The sequence below is a fragment of the Oncorhynchus keta genome, chromosome 7 (genome assembly GCF_023373465.1).
Source record: "Oncorhynchus keta strain PuntledgeMale-10-30-2019 chromosome 7, Oket_V2, whole genome shotgun sequence".
Taxonomy (NCBI): Eukaryota; Metazoa; Chordata; class Actinopteri; order Salmoniformes; family Salmonidae; genus Oncorhynchus; species Oncorhynchus keta.
Window position 1 is genome coordinate 8,156,413 of NC_068427.1, and position 25,448 is coordinate 8,181,860.

At 41.3% G+C, this 25,448-nt stretch overlaps 1 protein-coding gene across 32 annotated transcripts in view; it reads left to right on the forward strand.

Moving 5' to 3' along the window:
- The first annotated feature begins 1,562 nt into the window (after positions 1-1,562).
- LOC118385920 (histone deacetylase 4) overlaps positions 1,563-25,448 on the forward strand; it is a 281,140-nt gene continuing 257,254 nt past the window's right edge. For all 32 annotated transcript variants that reach the window (XM_052521886.1, XM_052521892.1, XM_052521893.1 and 29 more), the window contains exons 1-2: positions 1,563-2,420; positions 17,223-17,470. In XM_052521886.1, the coding sequence (XP_052377846.1) occupies positions 17,449-17,470 (22 nt within the window). In that variant the 5' untranslated portion in view covers positions 1,563-2,420; positions 17,223-17,448. The remainder of the gene's footprint in view (positions 2,421-17,222; positions 17,471-25,448) is intronic.

Consider the following 25,448-nt stretch of genomic DNA (forward strand, 5'->3'; position numbering starts at 1 on the left):
GTGTGCGCAAGTATGTCTGTGTGTGAGCGTGCGTGCGTGTGTTCATTATTATTTTTGACTGCACTGTTATTGATTATTACTGTCATCTGCGTACATACTTATGTGTTTCCCCACCACATTAAAATGCATTGGCTTTCTATGGGATTATGACATGCAGTGAACAAATTCCAAATCTGCTTTTAACTTGTGCTTTTTGTTAATCCACGCCAATACGTCATTTTTTGAGTGGTGAAGCAAATCGTCAGATAAAGCATTAAACATTTATAGCAATTTAGCTAGCTAGCTTGTAGTTGCTAGCTAATTTGTCCTATTTAGGTAGTTGGCTTGCTGTTGCTAGCTAATTTGTCCTGGGATATAAACATTGAGTTGTTATTTTACCGGAAATGCACAAGGTCCTCTACCACGAAAATGAATCCACACAAAACGTACAGTATGAGTCAAAGGTTTGGACACATCTATTAATTCAAGGGTTTTCCTTTACTTTTGCTATTTTCTACATTGTGTAATAATAGTGGTTTTTCTTTTCTTTCAAAAACAAAGACATTTCTAAAATGACCCCGATCTTTTGAACGGTAATGTATATCTAGTGATTCTTGAAAAATGTAACTTATAAATTCCTCATGAGCTAAGTTCAATGACTCATGAGCTAAGTTCAACTGTCACAATCCATGAGAACATTGTAAATGTAAACAAACACTGTATAGCCTCATAACATTGTTAAAACAATAATTTTTATATCATGGATGGTCAGTCCTTGCATCCATAGCTCTGTCTAGTAATACGAGAGTGGTTACATTTCTCCAGGCCCATCCCTCAGCTTTTTACCAAAACAGAGGCGGGGCAACTGTTTAGTTATTGTTTCATTTGTGGATTTGCCCTATAAACAGATGTATATTATCAAGACATCAAAGTGTCACCAACAAAAAGGTAAACAATAGGCCTAAAGCAAATGCAGAATATGGCATTCATTTTTGACATGTAAATAGCACTTTTCCATAGTGCTCAAAGCATGCCATGAGCGCAGCATTTTTTTCAACTCAAATCAACAAGCCTAACCAGTCCTCCATGACAACAAAATCATAAACAACAGACTAGGGCTGACTAATCAGTCCTTAGCTTTGGGGTTATGCTCAGGTAAAACAATTTGGCTAATCTATACTTCCATATTTCCATGTCCCATTCTTGAAGAATTGGTTTAAACATTGATTGGAATGACTGGAATTCTGATAGACTTTGTTTTTAATGTAAATATATAATCAAATCATATTATTATATGTAGTAGAAAGCAATGGGTTAGACGAAGCCTACATAATCAACCCATAATGTAAAATGTAACATCCATATATGGCCAGCTATGTAAACTTTAATTAACATTTTTTTATCCTAAAATAGATGTCATTCAATTGGTAACATACATTTGTGTCTTCTTCTAACGCCTCTTAAGGGGAAAGTAATCTGATTACGTTACTGATTTTGGGTAATCCAAAATTACATTACTGATTACAATTTTAGACAGGTAACTAGTAACTAACGGATTACATTTAGAACGTAACCTGCCCAACTCTGAACGCTGTCTCGCGAAAACAATGATGTGATTAAATGTAATTTAGCTACGAGCTGTGGCTCAAAGCAGCCTCATAAACGTTTTCAGTCAGACATTCACAATTGCCATATAGAGTTGAAATACTGTATCTAGCCAACATTTTGAATTGAATAACATTGCTTGCTTGTGAACGTCAGAGCTGTAACAACTTGACACTTTGGCAAGCACAAACGCATACTAGTAGTGCATACTAGTAGATGTCCCTAGTCATCGCTCCTTCTCCAGTCTACACATTCTGGGTGATGCGAAACAACTTCGTCATCTCGCTGGTTTCTCTTGCGAGCTCTCACTATTGGTGATCACCCTCATATTGCATCTCTCGAACCGCTCACATTAAACTCGCTCACGGACCGGCGTCCCGAGTAGGCAACGAAATGAGGCATTTTGTCGTGTAGCGTATCCATGCTGTTTGAGGGGATAGTAATTGGAAGTAATTTGGGTAATCCCAAAAAATGACGTTACTAATTACAATGTTGGACAGGTAACTAGTAACTGTTACAGATTACACTCCGAAAGCAAGCTACTCAACCCTGAACAGCATTCTGTGGCAACATGAAGTTACTCCAGTGTCAAACAAGCCGACAAACATCATTCGGTGAACCCGCCTCCTAAGGAAATGCTAGAGAGCGCGACCACTGAGGTATAGCGCACGACACGTGATTTATTGGCTAGTCAAAATCCAGTATGGCGGAATCTGTGAATGACTCTCTCACTGGCGTTTTCTCCAACGGGTCCTAAATTCTACATGTTCGATAGAGTCGGAGCTGCATACGGAGCCTGGATAGAAATCACAACATTCAGGAGGGCGTTTGTTCAGGTAGCTTTCTTTTACACAAACACGACAATCTGATACAGCAGTTGTGAGATTGGACAATTTAAACCATGTTTGCTTGATTTGATATAATTTGCAACTCTATACCGAGGTGAAGATGTTATCGCGTTCTATTTCTTGGTAGCTATGGTTTTGACTTTCTTTTTCAAATCAAGTATCGCCTAGTTACATATCTTTGGAAAGTGGTGGGTGTGTAGCATCCTAATGTCAGATAACATCTTAATGTCATAATGTATTTCATGAGGAGCTACATTACTTACACGGGCGATATTTTGAAGCAATACAGTGATCTCCGTGGTCCAATACTCAAATCGGATAAACATGTAACGTTAGTCCTGCAAGATTCCACGAACACAACAACTGTTACATACATCACTTGAGCTCACCAGTGTGTAACTAGTTGAAATAAGATCATTGGGTTATCGCTGATTATGCATGTTACAAATTGACACTATTGCGCTTTACTTTTGTGTGAATTCGTTTTGTTAAGTGTTTTTTTTTTTTACCTGTAGCTCGTGAAATCTTGTATGTCATTTCATGTAGTTAATGGAGTTAATTCGCAAGTCAATTTTTCAAAGCTGAGTTGGTATTGGTTGCTTATTAGAGGGTGTCCAATCATAAACGCATTTTTTTTGACGAATGAGTAAAATAAAGCCACAGAAAAAAGTAGTAAAAAATATGGAAAATAGCATTGCGTCAGCTAGGCTGGATGCTGAAAGGCTAGCTGTTGAACTCTTTCTTCTCTAATTCGGAGTGTCATAACACTGTCATGACACATATAAAGTGCATTCGGGAAAGTATTCAGACTCGTGGACATTTTCCACATTTTGTTACGTTTGCAGCCCTATTCTAAAACGGATTAAACTAAAATGTCTCATCAATCTACACACAATAACCCATAAAGACAAAGCGAAAACAGGTTTGTATATATTTTTTTGCAAATGTATCAAAAACTGAAACACCCTTTTAACATAAGTATTTTGACCCTTTACTATGAGACTCGAAATTGAGCTCAGGTGCATCCTGTTTCTGTTGATCATCCTTGAGATGTTTCTACAACTTGATTGGAGTCCACCTGTGGAAAATTCAATTGATTGGACATGATTTGGAAAGGCACACACCTGTCTATATAAGGTCCCACTGTGGACCGTGCATGTCAGCAAAAACCGAGCCAGGAGGTCGAAGGAATGGTCCGTAGAGATCAGAGACGGATTGTGTCGAGGCACAGATCTGGGAAAGGGTAACAAAAAAATGACCCCAAGAAAGAAATGGCCTCCATCATTCTTAAATGGAAGAAGTTTGGAACCACCAAGACTCTTCCTAGAGCTGGCCGCCCCATCCAAACTGAACAATCTGGGGAGAAGGGCTTTGGTCAGGGAGGTGACCAAGAACCCAATGGTCACTCTGGCAAAGCTCCAGAGTTCCTCTATGGAGATGGGAGAACCTTCCAGAAGGACAAACATCTCTGCAGCACTCCACCAAACCAACCTTTATGGTAGAGTGGCAAAACTGAGTCCACTCCTCAGTAAAAGGCACATGACAGCCCGATTGGAGTTTGCCAAAAGGCACCTAAATGACTCTCAGCCCTGCGTGCCAAGCCTCATGTCTAGAAGGAACCTGGCACCATCCCTACGGTGAAGCATGGTGGTGGCAGCATCATGCTGTGTGTATGTTTTTCAGCGGCAGGGACTGGGAGATTAGTCAGGATTGAGGGGAAAGATGAACGGAGCAAAGTACAGAGAGATCCTTGATGAAAACCTGCTGCAGAGTGGTCAGGACCTCAGACTGGGGCGAAGGTTCACCTTCCAACAGGACAACGTCCCTAAGCATACAGCCAAGACAACGCAGGAGTGGCTTTGGGACAAGTCTCTGAATGTCCATGAGTGGCCCAGCCAGAGCCCAGACTTGATTGAGCATCTCTGGAGAGACCTGAAAATAAGTGTGCAGCGACGCTCCCCATCCAACCTTGACAGAGCTTGAGAGGATCTGCAGAGATGCATGGGAGTATCTCCTCAAGTACAGGTGTGTCAAGGACTTCGAGGCTGTAATCGCTGCCAAAGGTGCTTCAAAAAAGTACTGAGTAAAGGGTCTGAATACTTATGTAAATTTGATATTTCAGTGGGTTTTTTTGCAAACATTTCTGTTAACCTGTTTTTGCTTTGTCATTATGGTGTATTGTGCGTAGATTGATGATGGGAAAAACTATAATGCATTTTAGAATCAGGCTGTAACGTAAAAAATGTGGAAAAAGTCAAGGGGTCTGAATACTTTCCAACTGCACTCTATTTAGACCTGTTGTGACATACAGCATATTGCATAATTTCATGGCTGGTTATGACACCTACATAAGAGAATCAAAACCTACCACAATAGTTATTTTATGGTTACTTGTTTAGAGTATGTTTATGTTATGTAACATTTTCTGAAACTAACCATATTAAAAGATCATTGCCCACAAATTGATGTCAGACATGCACCTAACAAAATACTTTGTTGCTGATGACTAGGATGAGCAGATTTCAGGAGCAGGACACCCTCTTTTTGACTGATGACTACTGACATTTGAATAAATGTGGGTTTTGAGACTTAGGTAGGTGTCCTAAAACAACGCAATATATGTCACTGCAGGTGTAAATATATGGGTCAGGAAAGTGTTATGACAGCTGTTATGACCTGGCTATGACCGTGTCATAATGTGTTTTAGCACTGGGTATCATGTAAAGTGTTACCAAATTATCATATCTAAATGTGAAATGTCATAGACTACAAATTAAAAGAACAGATCACTCTGGAGTCAGATCTTAGCAGAATGTGTAATTTAGCCTATAAAACCAAAACAAATATGTTTTATGAAATAATTAGGCAGGTCTGATGCTGAAAAAGAAAGGAAATTCTTGCCTTATTACTTCTTGCCTATTCTATTTGATAAAAAAAGTAGTATGTACTTCCAGTAGTTACCTACACTTCTACATGGCAAAAAAAGTAATTAACAAAGATTTTAATTTAGTTTAACTCCCACCAAGCTACTGCAAAATGTAGTTAAATTACTAGTTGAATGATATGTAGTCCACTACACCCAAACCAATACTGGTAAGATATATATCGATTTTGAGACGTGACATGTAGTATTTTAATATATGCTTTTTATATTAATGCGAAATTCCTGTTATTTCTAGAAGATTTCTCACAAAAACAAGCATATCTTTGTGAAATGTCAACAAAGCACCTTTTATTTTCAAAGCCTTTTTACATTTAATTCCGCTCCTGTCATCTAAATGTAGTTTTTTACGACCCGTGGAAACAACTTTTCAGACAACCACCACAACATGTAAAATCCTCAAAAGTCGCTGTGAGAAAGCGGCACCACTCTGTCAGCAGAGCTCAGTGCTTACGACCTGATGAATAAGGTTATGAAATCCAACTTTGGGATATTTTCTTAATCATATGTAAGAGAAAGACCTCACTGAACAATTCAGAACGAATAATCATATTTGTCTTGGTAAAATGTAGTTTATAACATAAGGAAGTGAAATTTCATCACCAAAGTGTGTTTTCACCCACTCTGGGCAGAGAGGGTGAACCCTATTTACCATACCGGATTCCCCACAATGTTTTCAGGTGACTATTAACAAATCCTGCTGTTCACATTGATTTACGCTACTCAGTAGCATCTTGTTTACTTCAATTAGTAGATCGATCAGTAATTGCCAGAATTTTCTATGGCATAGATGTCATATTTGCTTAAAAGATTGCTTGTGCTTTGTGGAAGGCTACTCCATAATTGTATATGTTGGTGTTTGTTGGTGTTTGAACTGCAAATTGCCCCTTTAAGTTTCTCTTAAACCTGTAACATTGCATTAAAGGCGCAACATGCCGAAATCGCTCCTCCATAAAATTCTAATAGTTCGCCCAATTTCAGTTTGTGATAAAACAAGCAATGTAAAGTGTAGAGAATCATTCTACCATCTAAACAGCTGTGAAATGTATTTTTAATAACCCAAAATATTGTATTTTCAGCTGTTTGATGCTGGTGTAAAAGATGCAAAAACTAAACTTAAAAACGGGAAGCATAGAAATGCCGCACATAGAACATATCTACTGCTTCTTAGGCTTGCTTTCAGTGAGACTGACAGATCTATAACTCACATTTCTATGTGAATTTGGTCTGTTCCCCCAAAAAGTTTCATATTGCAGCTTTAACTTTACAGCATTTCAATACTTGTTTTGCAGGCTATATGCATTGCTATTGCATACACATGGGATTGAGTAGTTTGTTTAATTAGTAGAATATTCACTGTTCCTTATTAATCATGTTATGATGTTGTTAGTGATTGTTCAAATGTGCATGTCAGAGTTTGTTGGTTTTTGCATGTGTTGAACTTGACTTATTGGGGTTATGTGTTGGTATGGTATTTGTAGACCTATGTCTGTGTTTGAGTTCATATATGAGGTGAGGAGGTGACATCAGTGAATCAGGGTTAGCTCAACTGGAGTCAGAGGGAGAATCTCAATTGCATTGCCTTTATTAATCTCATTCTCTTTCCTCGCCTCCTTCCCAAAATCCTTTGGATGAGAAGGTCAAAGGGGAAGGCCTTCTGACCTTCCTATCAAATGTGTTTTGAGAAGGAGGCGAGGAGAGAGGACATGAGGAATCAAGGAAATGCAATTGAGATTTTTCCAGAGGCCTCAAGTTAAGTAGTAAACATACAAGCTCTAATCTGTGCTCTTGCGCCTAGCGTCTAGCTGAAGCTATTTTTTCCACATTCCAGTTCTCAAGGATTGGCGTTCCTGACTCGTAAATTCCAATCCTCACAGGAAGAAGGTCATAGCAGCCTTTCAAGAACTTGGCACTGACAGAGGACCGCTCCTTAATGACAACTCGATCTCAGAGAATGGGACTGAATGGTGTAACAACCCAAGTTTTCTACTGCTGAGAATAAAAATCTGTTTAAAGCCAGAATCCATAATTGCTACATTAATTTTTGGACTTACTGTATAAATTAGTGATATATATGCTATATGAAGAATAAAACGCATAAATTCCTCATATGCTTAGTCAAACAGTCAACACGTGTGCTGTATTGTATGGCACGTTTTAATTAAGTGAGGTGGTGCAATATTTTTTGTACTCTATTTTATCCTATGTGTATTTTCCGTAACAACACCTGGCCAGATTAATCTGATTTCACAGGACGTGCTTTGATACCAGGGTCCTGTTCAGTAGTGTAAATCATAGCAAACTTTTCAAATGTGTTGCAACAGAAAACAAAAATGAACCTATTAGATACGTTCAGTTAGTAACTCACCGTTTCAGTCTATTTTAAAATGTTTTCTCCCCACTGAACATGACTCAGCCAATAGAAGGGTTCTCAGACCATTGTGCCGGGGGCTCTGAGAATAGCCCTGGCTTCACCCTCCTGCACCCATTGCCCCCTCAGCCCTATTAACAAACAGTTTAGCATCCCATTGAGCGGCTCGGAACTCAAACCCGACTGTTGTTTATTTGGCCTGTTCCAGACGATTTAAAAAAGTCCCCAAGAATTGGTAATTATGCAGAGTTGTCAATTAGAACGGTCTTGTTTGTTGACGTTGTCGCTCTAATGAATGCTAATGGTCCATTAATGTCAGGGAGACAAGGTGACATGACGCCTACGCCTCACCAGCGGGGCACAGTAAACAGAGTTTGCCTCGTTCTCCCTCATTCTACTGCTTGTTAAAGTGCTGCAACGACTATGGAGATGTGAAGAAATTGAGGAAGAATGATGGAGTGAGTGTGGTACCATTAGTACCAGAGTTTGAGAATGGCAGAGAACAGGTTAATGACATTGCGGAGGGAAGGTAGGAGAAAAAAGGAGAAACAGTGAAAGAAAGTGATTGTAAAATGGTGGAAGAGAGGGCAAGTTGACACGGATGTCGTTTAGAATGCTCGGTAGTTGGCAGGGAAAGTGTTCACTTCCTGCTTTTTCTCTGGCTGAAAATTGACTGGCTTCTGTGGCCGCGGCACAAGGTGGGGTGTCAGGGTTCCCACGATAGCGACACGCGGAGCAGAGTTTATTGTCAATGTTGAGTAAGTAACCACTCAATGCTGAGGCTTGGACGAGAACTTAGCCTACACATGACAGAATTTACATTTCCCAAGTATTTTCTTCTCCAGTGAGCTGAACTTGTAAACTAAAATAGCACATTTCTGACATAGTACTGCACTGTTGAAATAGATGTTTAACTGCTGCTAACATTTATAGAACTGGATAAGATGTTATTTTATTAACCAGATGTCTAGCAGCGTTGCTGTCCCCTAAAGATAAAATAGGATTGAATGCAAACTTATCTTTGTTTGACAGTTAGTCCTTCACTGTACTGAAAAAGCTGATTCCGCTTTAACTAGACAGGGACTAATGAGTCTATTATTAGTTCTGGGAATTGCCAGGGACCTCACGATACGATATTATCACAAAACTTAGGTGCCAATAAGATATGTATTGCAATTCTCACGATTCTATATGTATTACGATTTGATATTGAGATTTTATTGCGATTCCAAACATATTGCTCACCATATATATATATATCTGCTGCAGAGGAACAAGAGAGAGCCATGAGAAGACAGGTTTTGTTCAGTCATAGAAATAAAAGTGCTGACATTTTTTTTAGACGAAGATGGAGAACAAGCTATGAAGGAAAATGACTTGCGCCAACCAGCACAAAAATAATATTGCGATATTGCCAATAGAATACGATATATCATATATGGAGAACTGTATCAAATCCCCCTCCCCGATCACTACCTGTTATGTGCTTATATTATTTTGGGGATTCATTATTTTATGCTGTAATAATGTTTGTTTTACCACACGGTTGATCAGCAACTAGAAAATCAGAAAGTAAACTCTGCAGTATAAGATTGCAAAGCAACGTTTGAGAGAAATGACTGCATACAGTGCATTCGGAAAGTATTCAGACGCTTTGACTTTTTCCATATTTTGTTACGTTACAGCCTTATTCTAAAATTGATTGAATATATTTTTTCCCCTCATCAATCTACACACAATACCCCATAATAACAAAGCAAAAACCGTTAATTTTATAAAATAATAGAAACGGAAATACCACATTAACATAATTATTCAGACCCTTTACTCAGTACTTTGTTGAAGGACCTTTGGCAGCGATTACAGCCTTGAGTCTTCTTGGGTATGATTCTACAAGCTTGGCACACCTGTATTTGGGGAGTTTCTCCCTTCTTTGCAGATCCTCTTAAGTTATGTGAGGTTGGATGGGGAGTGTCGTTGCACAGCTACTGGAGGCGATCTCATTGTTAGCATGTGTAACCCAAACTGCCCTTGTAGTGAAGAATCTGTTAGAATTGAGACTGACTATTTTTGTACAGGATGATATCTAATATTCTACAGGACTGAAAGAGAGACAGTCTGCGCATATACAATGCATTGACTTTTTCCTCATTTTGTTACATTACAGCCTTATTCTAAAATGGATTAAATTGTTTTTTCCCCTCATCAATGTACACACAATGCCCCATAATGACAAAACAAAAACAGTTTTTAATTCCTTTATTTTTGCTAATTTATTAAACATAAAAAACATAACATTTACATAAGTATTCAGACCCTTTATTCAGTACTTTGGTGAAGCACCTTTGGCGGCGATTACAGCCTTGAGTCTTCTTGGGTATGACGCTACAAGCATGGCACACCTGTATTTGGGGAGTTTCTCCCAGTTTTCTCTGCAGATCCTCTCAAGCTCTGTCAGGTTGGATGGGGAGCGTTGCTGCACGGCTATTTTCAGGTCTCTCCAGAGATGTTCGATCAGGTTCAAGTCCGGTCTCTGGCTGGGCCACTGAAGGGCATTCAGAGACTTGTCCGAAAGCCACTCCTGCATTGTTTTGGCTGTGTACTTATTGTTGATGTCTTGTTGGAAGGTGAACCTTCGCCCCAGTCTAAGGTCCGGAGTGCTCTGGAGCAGGTTTTCAACAAAGATCTCTTTGTACTTTGCTCCGTACATCTATCCCTCGATCCTGACTAGTCTCCCAGTCCCTGCCACTGAAAAACATCCACACAGCATGATACTGCCACCACCATGCTTCACCGTAGGGATGCTTTCAGGCTACCTCCAGACGTAACTTGGCATTCATGCTTGGCATTCATGCTTGGCATTCATGCTTGGCATTCATGCTTGGCATTCAGTTCAATCTTGGTTTACATCAGACCAGAGAATCTAGTTTCTCATGGTCTGAGAGTCCTTTAGGTGCCTTTTGGCAAACTCCATGTGGGCTGTCATGTGCTTTTACTGAGGAGTGGCTTCCGTCTGGCCATTCTACCATAAAGGCCTGATTGGTGGAGTGCTGCAGAAATGGTTGCCCTTCTGGAAGGTTCTCCCATCTCCACAGAGGAACTCTAGAGCTTTGTCAGAGTGACCATCGGGTTCTTGGTCACCTCCCTAACCAAGGCCCTTCTCCCCCATTTGATCAGTTTGGCCGGGTGACCAGCTCTAGGAAGAGTGTTGGTGGTTCCAAACGTCTTCCTTTTAATAATGATGGAGGCCACTGTGTTTTTGGGGACCTTCAATGCTGCAGAAATGTTTTGGTACCCATCCCCAGATTTGTGCCTTGACACAATCCTGTCTCGGCGCCCTACAGACAATTCCTTCGACCTCATGGCTTGGTTTTTGCTCTTACATGTCCTGTCAACTGTTGGACCTTTTATATAGGCAGTTGTAGAAACATCTCAAGGGTGACCAATGGAAACAGGATGTACCTGAGCTCAATTTCGAGTCTAATAACAAAGCGTCTGAATACTTATGTAAATAAGGTATTTCATTTAGTTACTTTTAATACATTTGCCAATGTAAAAAAAACTGTTTTCACTTTGTCATTATGGGGTATTGTGTGTTGAGAGAGAAAAATGATTGAATCAATTGTGGAATAAGGTTATATCATAACAAAATGTGGAAAAAGTCAAAGGGTCTGAGTACTTTCCGATTGCACTGTATATGCAGCCAGTCTATAACCTAATGGATACAGCGAATGTTAAAGTTCAACAACAGAATAACCTCAAAACATCAAATCTCAGCAACTAACAATTCAAGCCCACAAAAGCCATATTTAAGTGATTATGCCCTCGAAGCCGGTGTTTGGAGGATATATTGGCACGGGTGTTGTTAGGCCCGAGACGAGGTCGAGGGCTGCAAATATATCCTCCAAACACCGGCTTTGAGGGCATTATCACTTTTATACAACGGGTTACCAACATATTCAAATAATGATTGACATAGTTTCATTAAATGTTAATTTTATAAATGTATTCATACTATTTCATCCTTCCACAAGATTTAGTCCCGACACAAATCAAGGGATACTAGAGACGCGAGTCGTTCAGTCTTTTTGTTCTGTATCTATAGACGCGACCCAGTCGTTCATTCTAAATGTTCCATTGCCATACTGGCTGCTTTTTATAGTGGAGATCAAGTTTATAAATTGCCTGGATGGGCTGATGAGACAGTGGATTGCACAGTCAGATGGAACATATTAAATAGATATTTTAACATCATAGATTTAGCCGGGGGCAACTTTTGTAATAGACACCCGCTGGAATGTGGTTTTAACCAATCAGCATTCAGGATTAGACCCGCTCGTTGTTTAAATGACTGTCTTCACCACATTAGACTTCTATACAAGGCCTAGATAAGAAATCTAAATGATAGCTCTTGTGTAGAAGGGTCTGGTGTTCACAAAGTTTGACAGTTCTAAGCTTTAAAGCTGACAGACATCGGTGTCAGGGCACTTGTAGCTAACAAAATGGCAGAAAGCCTAATGCGAAGTGTAGTTTAGTCTGTGAACAGCACCAATTATAGTACAGTGCCAGAGTTGAATGTTAATGTAGTTTTAATTGTCTCATCTCAGACTTGTGGATTACAGGAAGCTTTGTTGAGAACATGGAATAATATTTTTGTTACCTCTGTTTGCATTCCACCATCAAATATTTGGCAGACATTTAGTATAATAACTTGAAATAAGTGCATGTAGAGTCAGAAGTGTTTTTTACTGCCTTAACGTCGGACCAAATCCTTAGCTGGGAAGTCAGTTGGATTTCCAAGGGCTGTTTTGTTCTTGTCAACTGTTGAGAAGGTTTTACTTTTTGACAGAACTGTCAGTTTTGAGGCATTGCTGTCTATTACACGTTGAAAGGGTCAAACCTTCTAACTATTCAGTTTTGAGATACGATTCTCCCCAGCCCCCACGCTCTCCTAGCCAACACATACCACACTCCCTGCCCCTACGAGAACTCCAACATCACACTGAGTAATAACCCAGCGATTGTCTGTGCTTGTGCCTGTCCTCTTTTCTTTTTTTTAACTGCTGATTGATGTGTAACCTGCGGGCTACGGCTCGTCTCTCTTTTCTCTTGAGAACATGAGCATGCAGCAGCGAGTATTGTGTCAACACGGGGAGGGTTCTGTCATGTCAGATAAGGTGTCACTTTCCTCTCAGCGCAGCCACTTTCTCCCGCCTTCCCTTCTCTCCCTTTCCTCTCCCCTGTTGTCTTCCAAGTGCCCTGCCATCAGCACCAATGAGTTCAGACAACCATGGTCCTCACACCAGACAATATTTTTGGGGAGGGGCTTTGCACCCTAAACGCTCACCTGTTCCTATCCAAGCCTCCACCCCAGCCATCACCTGCCTTAACTAAAACTTTCAGGAGCAGCCTCTGTCAATAAATGGAAGAAAAACTCCAACCACAACAAAAACACAATAATGTGTCTAGCCGCCATGGCGTAATTTTTCCGATACATACGTGCAGGCATGTACATACACTACCGTTAATTGTGGTCCCTGAGTGAATTATTCATACTCAATTAGGCCCGAGAGGCAGGCAGTAACTGTCGAACACCAGAAGTACATTTCAGTGATTAATTTTGCGCGCCACACGGCCCTAATTGTTGTTTACCACTGGCAATCTCGACCCCATGTTATTTTTATGCAGACATGATTACCTTCGGTACAGTTTGGAGCACTGGGGAAATGAATTCCTTTATTGGCTGCAAGAGACACATTTCTGTCAAGCGAGTAGACATTTTCAGACCTGTATATTGTTGATGTGCACTTCTTATCCAATTGGTCGGTCAAAAGGGCCTACAACTGGGAACATGAATAAGGTGCAATGCAGCCGGTTTGCTCTTAATATCAAATCATTTCTGGGTAACAATTAAATACCTTACTGTGATTGTTTTCAATTAAAATGCTCAAAAATAAACAAAAAATAGCTTGTTAGAAAAGAGCAATTTCTAAAGCAAGACTTTTGCCAGGACTGTCTGGGAGTGGTCTCAGTGGGGAGGGCAAAGCTGAACACTAGCGGTTATTGGCAGAGAGGTTTGGAACTCTTTCTTGTTGGTCTATTAACTAATTTACCGCCTGGTGATAAACTCCATCTCACCAAAATGGGCTGAAATTTCAGGCGTTCTTTTTAAATATCTCTTACACTAAAAGGGCATTATCATAATTTTCACAATTTCACAGTATTATTCCAACCTCATAGTGTGGAAATATCTAAAACACAGGCAAATCATGTTTTTGACTGCACTGGGCCTTTAAGATGATGTTAAGACAGATTAGCAAGGTAATTATTAGTTCACTCAATCATTCATGTATATTGATATGAGTAGTCATGTTGATATGAGCCGTCAATGGAGTGTTGACAATTTCATTTAACCGTCATTTAGCCAGGTTAGTCATTAAGAACAAATGAGCCTTTCACAGTAAAATAATGACCTTGTTTGTCTATTCACAAATGCTCAACATGATATGGCTTTGGTTTGACATTTCTGTGTTACGACATTTATATGTGACAGACCCCAACTTCCCCTGATTTAGAATATACGTCTGGGGTGACTATAGCAGTGCAAACGTGCGCTGGGAAATCTCTCATGGAGGGGCAGAACCGACGAGAAGCCAACACTCCCCCTTACCAGATTGTCACTTTGAGTATTATGTCACTGGATCCCTCCAGGCCATATGTTATTACACGCGCACGCATGCACACGTACACTGAGGAGATCTCGTCAGCACAGACTGTAGTATCGGTAAGTCTTTTTGACCCGTTCCTCCTGAGTGGTATCAAACCAAGTAGGGCACATTTCATAGCAGAGCCTTTAGTAAATGAACCATCTGTGTTCCTATTGCACAAGTTCAGTTGTTACCTCCTCGTTTCTACACGTTTTCTCCCTCCTGAACACGAATCTGATTTTCATTTGGCGTCAAATAATTGCTTGACCGTGGAACCCTTTTGCATTGAGGAAACAGAAGGGCAGATGTTCCAGTTCAACGGCTGCAGTCCAAATCTCTACCCTACTGAGCCAAGTGTCCACTTGTTCACGCTCCCTCATTGATTTCGAACCATTGGATTGGTATAAGCATGTGTTTAACCATATTGCTCACACCTGTCCGTTCCCTGTAAATCCATGAAAGTACACACTTCGGGGTGGGGGGCCTGAGAGTGTTGAGTGTTGCTCAGATGTGTATTGTTTTTAGGGATGTGTGCCATGCCAGAAAGAGTAGAAATTATGTGTTGTGTGTCAAATCGCGAGTGAAGACAACTGAATGGTGTCTTGTTTGACAGGTTGGACTATTACATTGGAGCAGAGGGGGTAGATTGAGACAATGTGTTGTGTAGCCTCACCAAAGCAATGGAACTAATGTGCATCGTTGACACCGGAAAGTAAACACTGTTGTTTAGAATGTCGGAGGTGATGACAATATTGTGCTGAACAATAGCTGTAAGACAGACTTTGATGCTGCTTTTGCAGCCGAGGCCTAGGGTTTTGCCCAGGCCCAGTCTTCTGAATAAGTTATTAACCTACTCCAATGAAGGCCATATTTGGCTGTTATTATTTCTGTGGTTAAATTACAGGCCTGACCTTTTCATTGTTAAGTACCTCTCTCTCTACTGAGGAGGGCAGTGTGTGCGTGTGGGTGTAACTGCCTGTATGTGAGTCTGTCACTGTCTCAATGTTTGCCCTAGCCTGTGGACAGCATTGGCACCTTTTAGGCACCTTGTGTACTGGGAAGGACTGGAGGCGATCTCATTGTAAGCATGTGTAACCCAAACTGCCCTTGTAGTGAAGAATCTGTTGAGGCTGACTATTTTTGTACAGGATGATATCTAATAGTCTACAGGACTGAAAGAGAGACAGTCTGCGCATATACAGTGCATTGACTTTTTCCTCATTTTGTTACATTACAGCCTTATTCTAAAATTGATTAAATTGTTTTTTCCCCTCATCAATTTACACACAATGCCCCATAATGACAAAACAAAAACAGTTTTTAATTAATTACTTTTTGCTAATTTATTAAACATAAAAAACATCACATTTACATAAGTATTCAGACCCTTTATTCAGTACTTTGGTGAAGCACCTTTGGCGGCGATTACAGCCTAGAGTCCTCTTGGGTGACGATACAAGCTTGGCACACCTGTATTTGGAGAGTTTCTCCCAGTCTTCTCTGCAGATCCTCTCAAGCTCTGTCAAGTTGGATGGGGAGCGTTGCTGCACAGCTATTTTCAGGTCTCTCCAGAGATGTTCGATCAGGTTCAAGTCCGGGCTCTGGCTGGTCCACTCAAGGACATTCAGAGACTTGTCCTGAAGCCACTCCTGCGTTGTCTTGGCTGTGTGCTTAGGGTTGTTGTCCTGTTGGAAGGTGAACCTTTACCTCAATCTGAGGTCCTGAGCACTCTGGAGTAGGTTTTCATCAAGATCTCTCTGTACTTTGCTCCGTTCATCTTTCCCTCGATCCTGACTAGTCTCCCAGTTCCTGCTGCTGAAAAACATCCCCACAGCATGATGCTGCCACCACCATGCTTCCCCGTAGGGATGGTGCAGGTTTCTTCCAGACGTGACTCTTGGCATTCAGGCCAAAGAGTTCAATCTTGGTTTCATCAGACCAGAGAATCTTGTTTCTCATTATTTGAGAGTCTTTAGGTGACTTTTGGCAAACTCCATGTGGGCTGTCATGTGCTTTTTACTGAGGAGTGGCTTCCGTATGGCCACTCTACCATAAAGGCCTGATTGATGGAGTGCTGCAGAGATGGTTGTCCATTTGGAAGGATCTCCCATCTCCACAGAGGAACTTTGGAGCTCTGTCAGAGTGACAATCGGGTTCTTGGTCACCTCCTTGACCAGGCCCTTCTCCCCCGATTACTCAGTTTGGCCGGGCGGCCAGCTCTAGGAAGAGTTGGTGGTTCCAAACTTCTTCCATTTAAGAATGATGGATGCCACTGTGTTCTTGGGGACCTCCAATGCTGCAGAGAATTTTTTGGTACCCTTCTTTCCCAGATCTTTGCCTCGACACAATCCTTTCTCTGAGCTTTACGTACAATTATTTTGACCACATGGCTTGGTTTTTGCTCTGAAATGCACTGACTTATTGGCACGGCTGTTGTTAGGCCCGAGACGAGGTCGAGGGATGGCAAACCGTGCAATTATATCCTCCAAACACCGGCTTCGAGGGCATTATCACTTTTATACAACCGGTTACCAACATAGTTTCATTAAACGTTCATTAAATGTTAATCTATTTCAGAATAAGGCTGTAACGTAACAAAATGCGGAAAAAGTCAAGGGTTCTGAATATTTTCCGAAGGCACTGTACAATGGCTTGTACAGGTGCATTATATGTGACGTAATATGCCTATATAGTATTTATTTAATGGGAGCATACTTGGTCCACATATGACCAACCTCACTCAAACTTGTGTGTTCCTGTGCCCTTGACAGGTTGAATTCACGGGAGTGAAGAAGCAAGCCAACGGCAAACCCTGAAAGCTGCTTTGTCTAGAATGAGCCCTTGAGACACCCCTCCCCCCCTTTCATCATAGTCTTCCTCGCAGTGTCCATCCAGCCGGACGGCGGATGGTGTTCATCTTACACCCCCAAGAGGAGTACTGAGGCCATTGTCCTCATCCTCTTCATCAGTTTCGCTTCCCAGGAGTGGTACCCTACGATGAATTCCTACAGTCGACAAGGTAAGAGTTTGTCTGGGCCTGCTAACAGTAGCCAGCGAGCAGCTCTAGCACCCTGGGAATTGAAATGCACTCTGGGAATCGTAGTATGCTGTGTAAAAGCAATTGTATTTCTATGGTGTGTAGACCTATTGCGCGATAGAAGCTTCAGAAATTAGCTTCAAAGTGCTTTTTTTTTATGTCGCTTTGGAACTAAACTATAAATTGAATACATTCAATTATTTAGCTGTAATGAATAATGAATCACAGGCCTAATGAATGTCATTTGACCCAATATTATTAAGGCCATAGATCAAATTCCGATTTAAAACAGTTTAGATGTAATTGTAACATTATTTTGTATGATCTGAGTCTTAGATGGTTTTGCATAAGGGAAATTGCTGGGGCTTACATTCCTGGGGCCTACATCCATACATCTACATTATACATTGCCGCTGCTAAATGCATATGGGGGAAACGATGAGTATGTTTACATGCACATGAATAATGCAACATTAAGCTGATTATGGCAGAAGGAAGTATGACTACTAATGAGCGTAAACTCATAACCAAAGTTTGCATATGCGATTTTAAAAATACCTGGTTTTCCGTGCAATCTAGAATTGTTAGGGCATGTCAACAGCTTAGTCGGCGTTCCAGCGGTGTATTTGATCTGTGTATGTGGCAGCAGCTGTAGCACAAGCCTCTCTCTTATGCGTGAGCAGGATTGGGGAGTAATGGATTACAAAAACTTGTAATCAGATTAGATACTTTTGAAAAACTAGAGGATTACTTTGAGGATTACTTTGACATTCGGAAAGGAGGTTTGGGAGAAAAAAAAAATTGTTGACACTTTTCTCAATGACATTCAAATCAGGTTTGAAAAAGGTGCAAGTTTAAGTTTGTTCCACCTAAGCGAGAGACCACTATGATGATAAACCCAATGTGTTTGATGGATCGCGGGAAAAGAGCAGGAATAGGCTTTTGTAGTCTACAGTCCAAGCCATGTCTTCCAGTGGTGCGACTGCTGTCGGCATCCAAAGATTATCCAACTTGAATAAACACTTGGAGGTAAGGATGACAGCAGTGGTGGAGTCTACGGCGATACGGATATCACTTATTATTGATCACTACATAGCACATTGATGTGATTGTGAATTACACTGCTGCTCTCATTTAGCTACACTATTTGCGCCTTACGGATGGATTGTGGTTGTTGTGGATGGCTGTTCACAATGTGTATTTGAACACAATAATGGTTGAATTCAAGAAGCTTAAGCTGCCTATCAATCTTTGTTTTCAAAACCAGTGGACAACCAGTGAAATATGCACTCTTGCAACAGCTGCATAGCGCGGATCCCAGCCTATGGAATAAAAGTGGGGATTTTATTGCTCAATCCAAATCATGCTGATGAAAAAAAAATTCCATAGGCCTAATGGACACATGCTCAAACTCGCACACTTTTGATAAACTTAAAGGGGCAATCTGTAGTTTTGACCGTGTATGTTTGAAAGAGTATTTTCCAGTAAGCAACAATTCGTTTCTATTCATTAGCCTACTTTTCTGTCATTCAGTAATATTTATTCCCATAGTAATTCGTTTTTTATTTTGTATTTTTCTATCATAATATTATTAATGAAAGCATAAAGATGCTGAAGAAATACAGTGCTGTACAGTATATGCTTTATCTGGCATTTTGAGGTTGCATGAGGTCGCCCACACTCACTTTAAACATTTGGATAACAAAGCATTTAAAACATTTTTAATAGAAGCCGCCTGCATTTGTTTATTAGGCTGCTGTACAGTCTGACAAATAAACATAGTCTACAGTACATACTGTTGTAAACGTGGTAAAGAACCTAATTCCTTACATAAGGGAGAGCAGGTCATGTCCAGACTTTCTCGGTGACCTCAAGTACTCATTAACTCTGTCTTTAATGCTTTTCGGGTTGCATCAGTCATGGATAGACACTTTTGAGACACAGTATTAATGATGAACACCCGTAGGTTCACTTGTAAACCACATTTGCCTGCGGATCCATCCCAGTTGGTATTCTGTGTCCACTCGTAGTATCTCTCTTTGGTTACACACATCCTTGGAATAGCAGAGCAGCATAACGGCCGGGACGGCCCTTGCTGTGTCTGGTGAGCAGTTGGTCAAGTTCTATTGTCGTTCAATGACTCAATCTCGGTCTTCAAAGTTTGAATCTGAACCATGTGCACCTACATCAGATGAGCAGAATGGTACCGCCCTGAGCCCCCATCAATTACAGTGGCCTATGATCGAAACGTTAGATCAATTAAGAATTAAAAGTGACTCCGTGCACATTATAAGAATCTAGCAAAACTAACCGCTTTCTTGGCAACCATGCACTTTTTTGGTGTGACTTGTTGTCCAGCCCTTTGTCTACTGATCTCCACAGACGTGTGCTCTGCAGAAACACATTCATGTACATTTTAGTACACAGTCATTTTTTATTTTATTTAACCTTTTATTTAACTATCGATTTTATTACACAGTATGCCTACACATTGATAGGCATTACATTTTTTTTACATTACATTTTTAAAAGAAAATGCACTGAAACCAAAATACCTTTAGTTTTGGTGATCCTCTCAGCTTCGGCTCATTTTCAAGACCTGTTGAAAATCCTAACCCTGGAACGGGTAGCACCAGAGAAAGAAGCTGGCTTTAAAGAAAATGATGTCCATTTCGTCTGTTCTCTTTGGTCGCAATGTCATCGAATACATTGCAAGTTGGGAGATGTTCACACCTGCAGTAACCGGGCTATAAAGAGTCCTGCTGATAGGGCTACACCTGCTACAGTACACTTGTGAAAAACAAGTGTTTGAAAATCTGTTTTCAAAATGCCTCCAGCTGTCCATTACTACTGTAAATAAAAACACAACATCTTGTTTTCATCATGTTTACATTCTTTATTTTAAGCACAATGTCACAAATAATTTGTATCTACCTTTCCAATTACTTTTAGAGTTTGGGATTTACAAATGTGCGCTTTTCATGTCATTTTTTGCTAAATCCAGTTTAAGTATAACTTTTGACTGACGCCTTTAGTGAGAGGTCTAATGCTCTAATATTGAATAATTTCTGATACACTGCTGATTTTGCAGGTTTCTCTACTTACAAAGCATGTAGAGGTCTGTATTTTTTATCATAGGTACACTTCAACTGTGGGAGATGGAATCTAAAACAAAAATCCAGAAAATCACATTGTATGATTTTTAAGTAATTCATTTGCATTTTATTGCATGACATAAGTATTTGATCACCTACCAACCAGTAAGAATTCCGGCTCTCACAGACATGTTATTTTTTCTTTAAGAAGCCCTCCTGTTCTCCACTCATTACCTGTATTAACTGCACCTGTTTGAACTCGTTACCTGAATAAAAGACACCTGTCCACACACTCAATCAAACAGACTCCAACCTCTCCACAATGGCCAAGACCAGAGAGCTGTGTAAGGACATCAGGGATGAAATTGTAGACCTGCACAAGGCTGAGATGGGCTACAGGCCAATAGGCAAGCAGCTTGGTGAGAAGGCAACATCTGTTGGCGCAATTATTAGAAAATAGAAGAAGTTCAAGATGACGGTCAATCACCCTCGGTCTGGGGCTCCATGCAAGATCTCACCTCGTGGGGCATCAATGATCATGAGGAAGGTGAGGGATCAGCCCAGAACTACACGGCAGGACCTGGTCAATGACCTGAAGAGAGCTGGGACCACAGTCTCAAAGAAAACCATTAGTAACACACTACGCAATCATGGATTAAAATCCTGCAGCGCACGCCCATCTGAAGTCTGCCAATGACCATCTGGATGATCCAGAGGAGGAATGGGAGAAGGTCATGTGGTCTGATGAGATAAAAATAGAGCTTTTTGGTCTAAACTCCACTCGCCGTGTTTGGAGGAAGGAGAAGGATGAGTACAACCCCAAGAACATCATCCCAACTGTGAAGCATGGAGGTGGAAACATCATTCTTTGGGGATGCTGTTCTGCAAAGGGGACAGGACGACTGCACCGTATTGAGGGGAGGATGGAAGGGGCCATGTATCGTGAGATCTTGGCCAACAACCTCCTTCCCTCAGTAAGAGCATTGAAGATGGGTCGTGGCTGAGTCTTCCAGCATGACAACGACCCGAAACACACAGCCAGGGCAACTAAGGAGTGGCTCCGTAAGAAGCATCTCAAGGTCCTGGAGTGGCCTAGCCAGTCTCCAGCCCTGAACCCAATAGAAAATCTTTGGAGAGAGCTGAAATCAAAATAAAATCAAATCAAATTTATTTATATAGCCCTTCGTACATCAGCTGATATCTCAAAGTGCTGTACAGAAACCCAGCCTAAAACCCCAAACAGCAAGAAATGCAGGTGTAGAAGCACGGTGGCTAGGAAAAACTCCCTAGAAAGGCCAAAACCTAGGAAGAAACCTAGAGAGGAACCAGGCTATGTGGGGTGGCCAGTCCTCTTCTGGCTGTGCCGGGTGGAGATTATAACAGAACATGGCCAAGATGTTCAAATGTTCATAAATGACCAGCATGGTCGAATAATAACAAGGCAGAACAGTTGAAACTGGAGCAGCAGCATGGCCAGGTGGACTGGGGACAGCAAGGAGTCATCATGTCAGGTAGTCCTGGGGCACGGTCCTAGGGCTCAGGTCCTCCGAGAGAGAGAAAGAAAGAAAGAGAGAATTAGAGAGAGCATATGTGGGGTGGCCCGTCCTCTTCTGGCTGGGCCGGGTGGAGATTATAACAGAACATGGCCAAGATGTTCAAATGTTCATAAATGACCAGTATGGTCGAATAATAGTAAGGCAGAACAGTTGAAACTGGAGCAGCAGCATGGCCAGGTGGACTGGGGACAGCAAGGAGTCATCATGTCAGGTAGTCCTGGGGCATGGTCCTAGGGCTCAGGTCAGTTGAAACTGGAGCAGCAGCATGGCCAGGTGGACTGGGGACAGCAAGGAGTCATCATGTCAGGTAGTCCTGGGGCATGGTCCTAGGGCTCAGGTCCTCCGAGAGAGAGAAAGAAGAAGGAGAGAATTAGAGAACGCACACTTAGATTCACATAGGACACCGAATTAGGACAGGAGGGGTACTCCAGATATAACAAACTGACCCTAGCCCCCCGACACAAACTACTGCAGCATAAATACTGGAGGCTGAGACAGGAGGGGACAGGAGACACTGTGGCCCCATCCGAGGACACCCCCGGACAGGGCCAAACAGGAAGGATATAACCCCACCCACTTTGCCAAAGCACAGCCCCCACACCACTAAGTCCGTATTGCCCAGCGACAGACCCGAAACCTGAAGGATCTGGAGAAGGTCTGTATGGAGGAGTGAGAAATGTAAAGAGAAATGACAGTCTATCATTACTTTAAGACATGAAGGTCAGTCAATTCATAAAATGTCAAGAACTTTTCAAGTTTCTTCAAGTGCAGTCACAAAAACCATCAAGCGCTATGATGAAGTGCTCATGAGGACCGCCACAGGAAAGGAAGACCCAGAATTACCGCTGCTGCAGAGGATACATTTATTAGTGTTACCAGCCTCAGAAATTGCAGCCCAAATAAATGCTTCAGAGTTTAAGTAACAGTCACATCTCAACATCAACTGTTCAGAGGAGACTGTGTGAATAAGGCCTTCATGGTTTAATTGCTGCAAAGAAACCACTACTAAAGGACACCAATAACAAGAAGAGACTTGCCTGGTTCAAGACACACGAGCAATGGATGTTAAACCGGTGAAAATATGTCCTTTGGTCTGATGAGTACAAATTTTAGATTTTTGGTTCCAACCGCCGTGTCTTTGAGACGCAGAGTAGGATGATGATGATCTCGGCATGTGTGGTTCCCACCGTGAAGCATGGAGGAGGTGTGATGGTGTGGGGGTGCTTTGCTGGTGACACTGTCTGTGATTTATTTTGAATTCACGGCACACTTAACCAGCATGGCTACTACAGCATTCTGCAGCGATATGCCATCCCATCTGGTTTGTGCTTGGTGGGTCTATCATTTGTTTTTCAACAGGTCAATTACTGTGTAATGGATATTTGACCAAGAAGGAGAGTGATGGAGTGGTGCATCAGATGACCTGTCCTCCACAATCACCCAACCTCCACCCAATTGAGATGGTTTTGGATGAGTTGGACCGCAGAGTGAAGGAAAAGCAGCCCCCAAGTGCTCAGCAAATGTGGGAACTCCTTATAGACTGTTGGAAAAGCATTCCAGGTGAAGCTGGTTGAGAGAATACCAAGAGCGTGCCAAGCTGTCATCAAGGCAAAGGGTGGCTACTTTGAAGAACCTAACATATAAAGTATATTTTGATTTGTTTAACACTATTTTGGTTACTACATGATATCATGTGTTATTTCATAGTTTTAATGTTTTCACTATTATTCTACAATGTAGAAAATAGTCCAAATAAAGAAAAACCCTTGAATGAGTAGGTGTCCAAACTTTTGACTGGTACTATACACACACGCAAACACACACAATCCCCTAGTGCCTGCTCCTCCCCTCCGGTAAATCTGTCCCTGTGCCAGACTGCTTGGGTAAGCTTATTCTGGGAACACAACCCAAGCATGCCGGAAGCAGCAGCAGCAGTGGAGGATTACGATGCCACAGTGAGGGACACGGTAGACCCCCTAATTGAGATGTCTTAATGATTTATTAATCGAGGCGCTGCCGTCTTACACTGGGAACACAGGCAATAATCCCTCTGACTCCTCTGAAATTGAGAAATATTCTCTTCTCTCCTCTCTGTGCTTTTTAGGGTGTCATTCTCTTAAATTCCCACAGTTTGCACACAATTAAGGCTGGAAGGTGTGTGTGTGTTAGTTTTCGTAAATATCACATTTATTTATTGTGATTGTCTGATGGTTTGTTGTCAGGCTTTCTGTCCAAGCCCCATACTGTAAAACTTTCCCCTGTAGATTTACAGCATTATTTTGGCACCAGAGTTGGCAGCTTAATACTGTAATTTTGCTTTACAGCAGAGATGCTGTAATATATTTCACATTACTATTTTCCTTATTGTAAAACATATTACAGCCTCCCCGTTGTAAATTTAGAGAGATGATGTCATGTTTTACGGTAAAGAAAATAGTACTGTGAAATACAGGAAATAGGGTGACATTTGAGACGTAGCCATAGATCCTGCAACTTCCTGGCAACATTGTGTTGGTTGTGCGCCGGGCTGCGTTTGTTTTGATGCCTGGTCATGGTTAACTAGAGGAAGAACTATAACTTTTTATACATGAGGAAATACCACCGCCACACCTGGCTCCCATGACCAATGTTCCCTCCAATTTTTGGAGGCACTGAGCAACATTTTGGTCTTGTGATTAGAAACCGGAACGTTGTGTGAATTATGTGCAACTTCGGATGCACATTTACAGTGAACACAGAGGCTGTACCCTTACAGTTTTAAACAGTAGCCAATAGGTTATTGTGGCTATTTGAGCATAATGTAGGCCTACCAACAAAACCAATGGAGCAAATCCCATAACATTTTCACGTGGAAATAGATCTTGATTTCTCTTTACAAAAGTCTGTTGTATGACACTACAGAGCAGTGCCAACGTTTCTGTTTGACATGTGGAGTTGTCGCGACAAAGTTCATATGTGAATGTGTCTTGTTGTAAATGTTTTATGAGAGTACTGCTGGGCAGAAACAGTGCCTTGCGAAAGTATTCGGCCCCCTTGAACTTTGCGACCTTTTGCCACATTTCAGGCTTCAAACATAAAGATATAAAACTGTATTTTTTTGTGAAGAATCAACAACAAGTGGGACACAATCATGAAGTGGAACGACATTTATTGGATATTTCAAACATTTTTAACAAATCAAAAACGGAATAATTGGCCATGCAAAATTATTCAGCCCCCTTACTTTCAGTGCAGCAAACTCTCTCCAGAAGTTCAGTGAGGATCTCTGAATGATCCAATGTTGACCTAAATGACTAATGATGATAAATA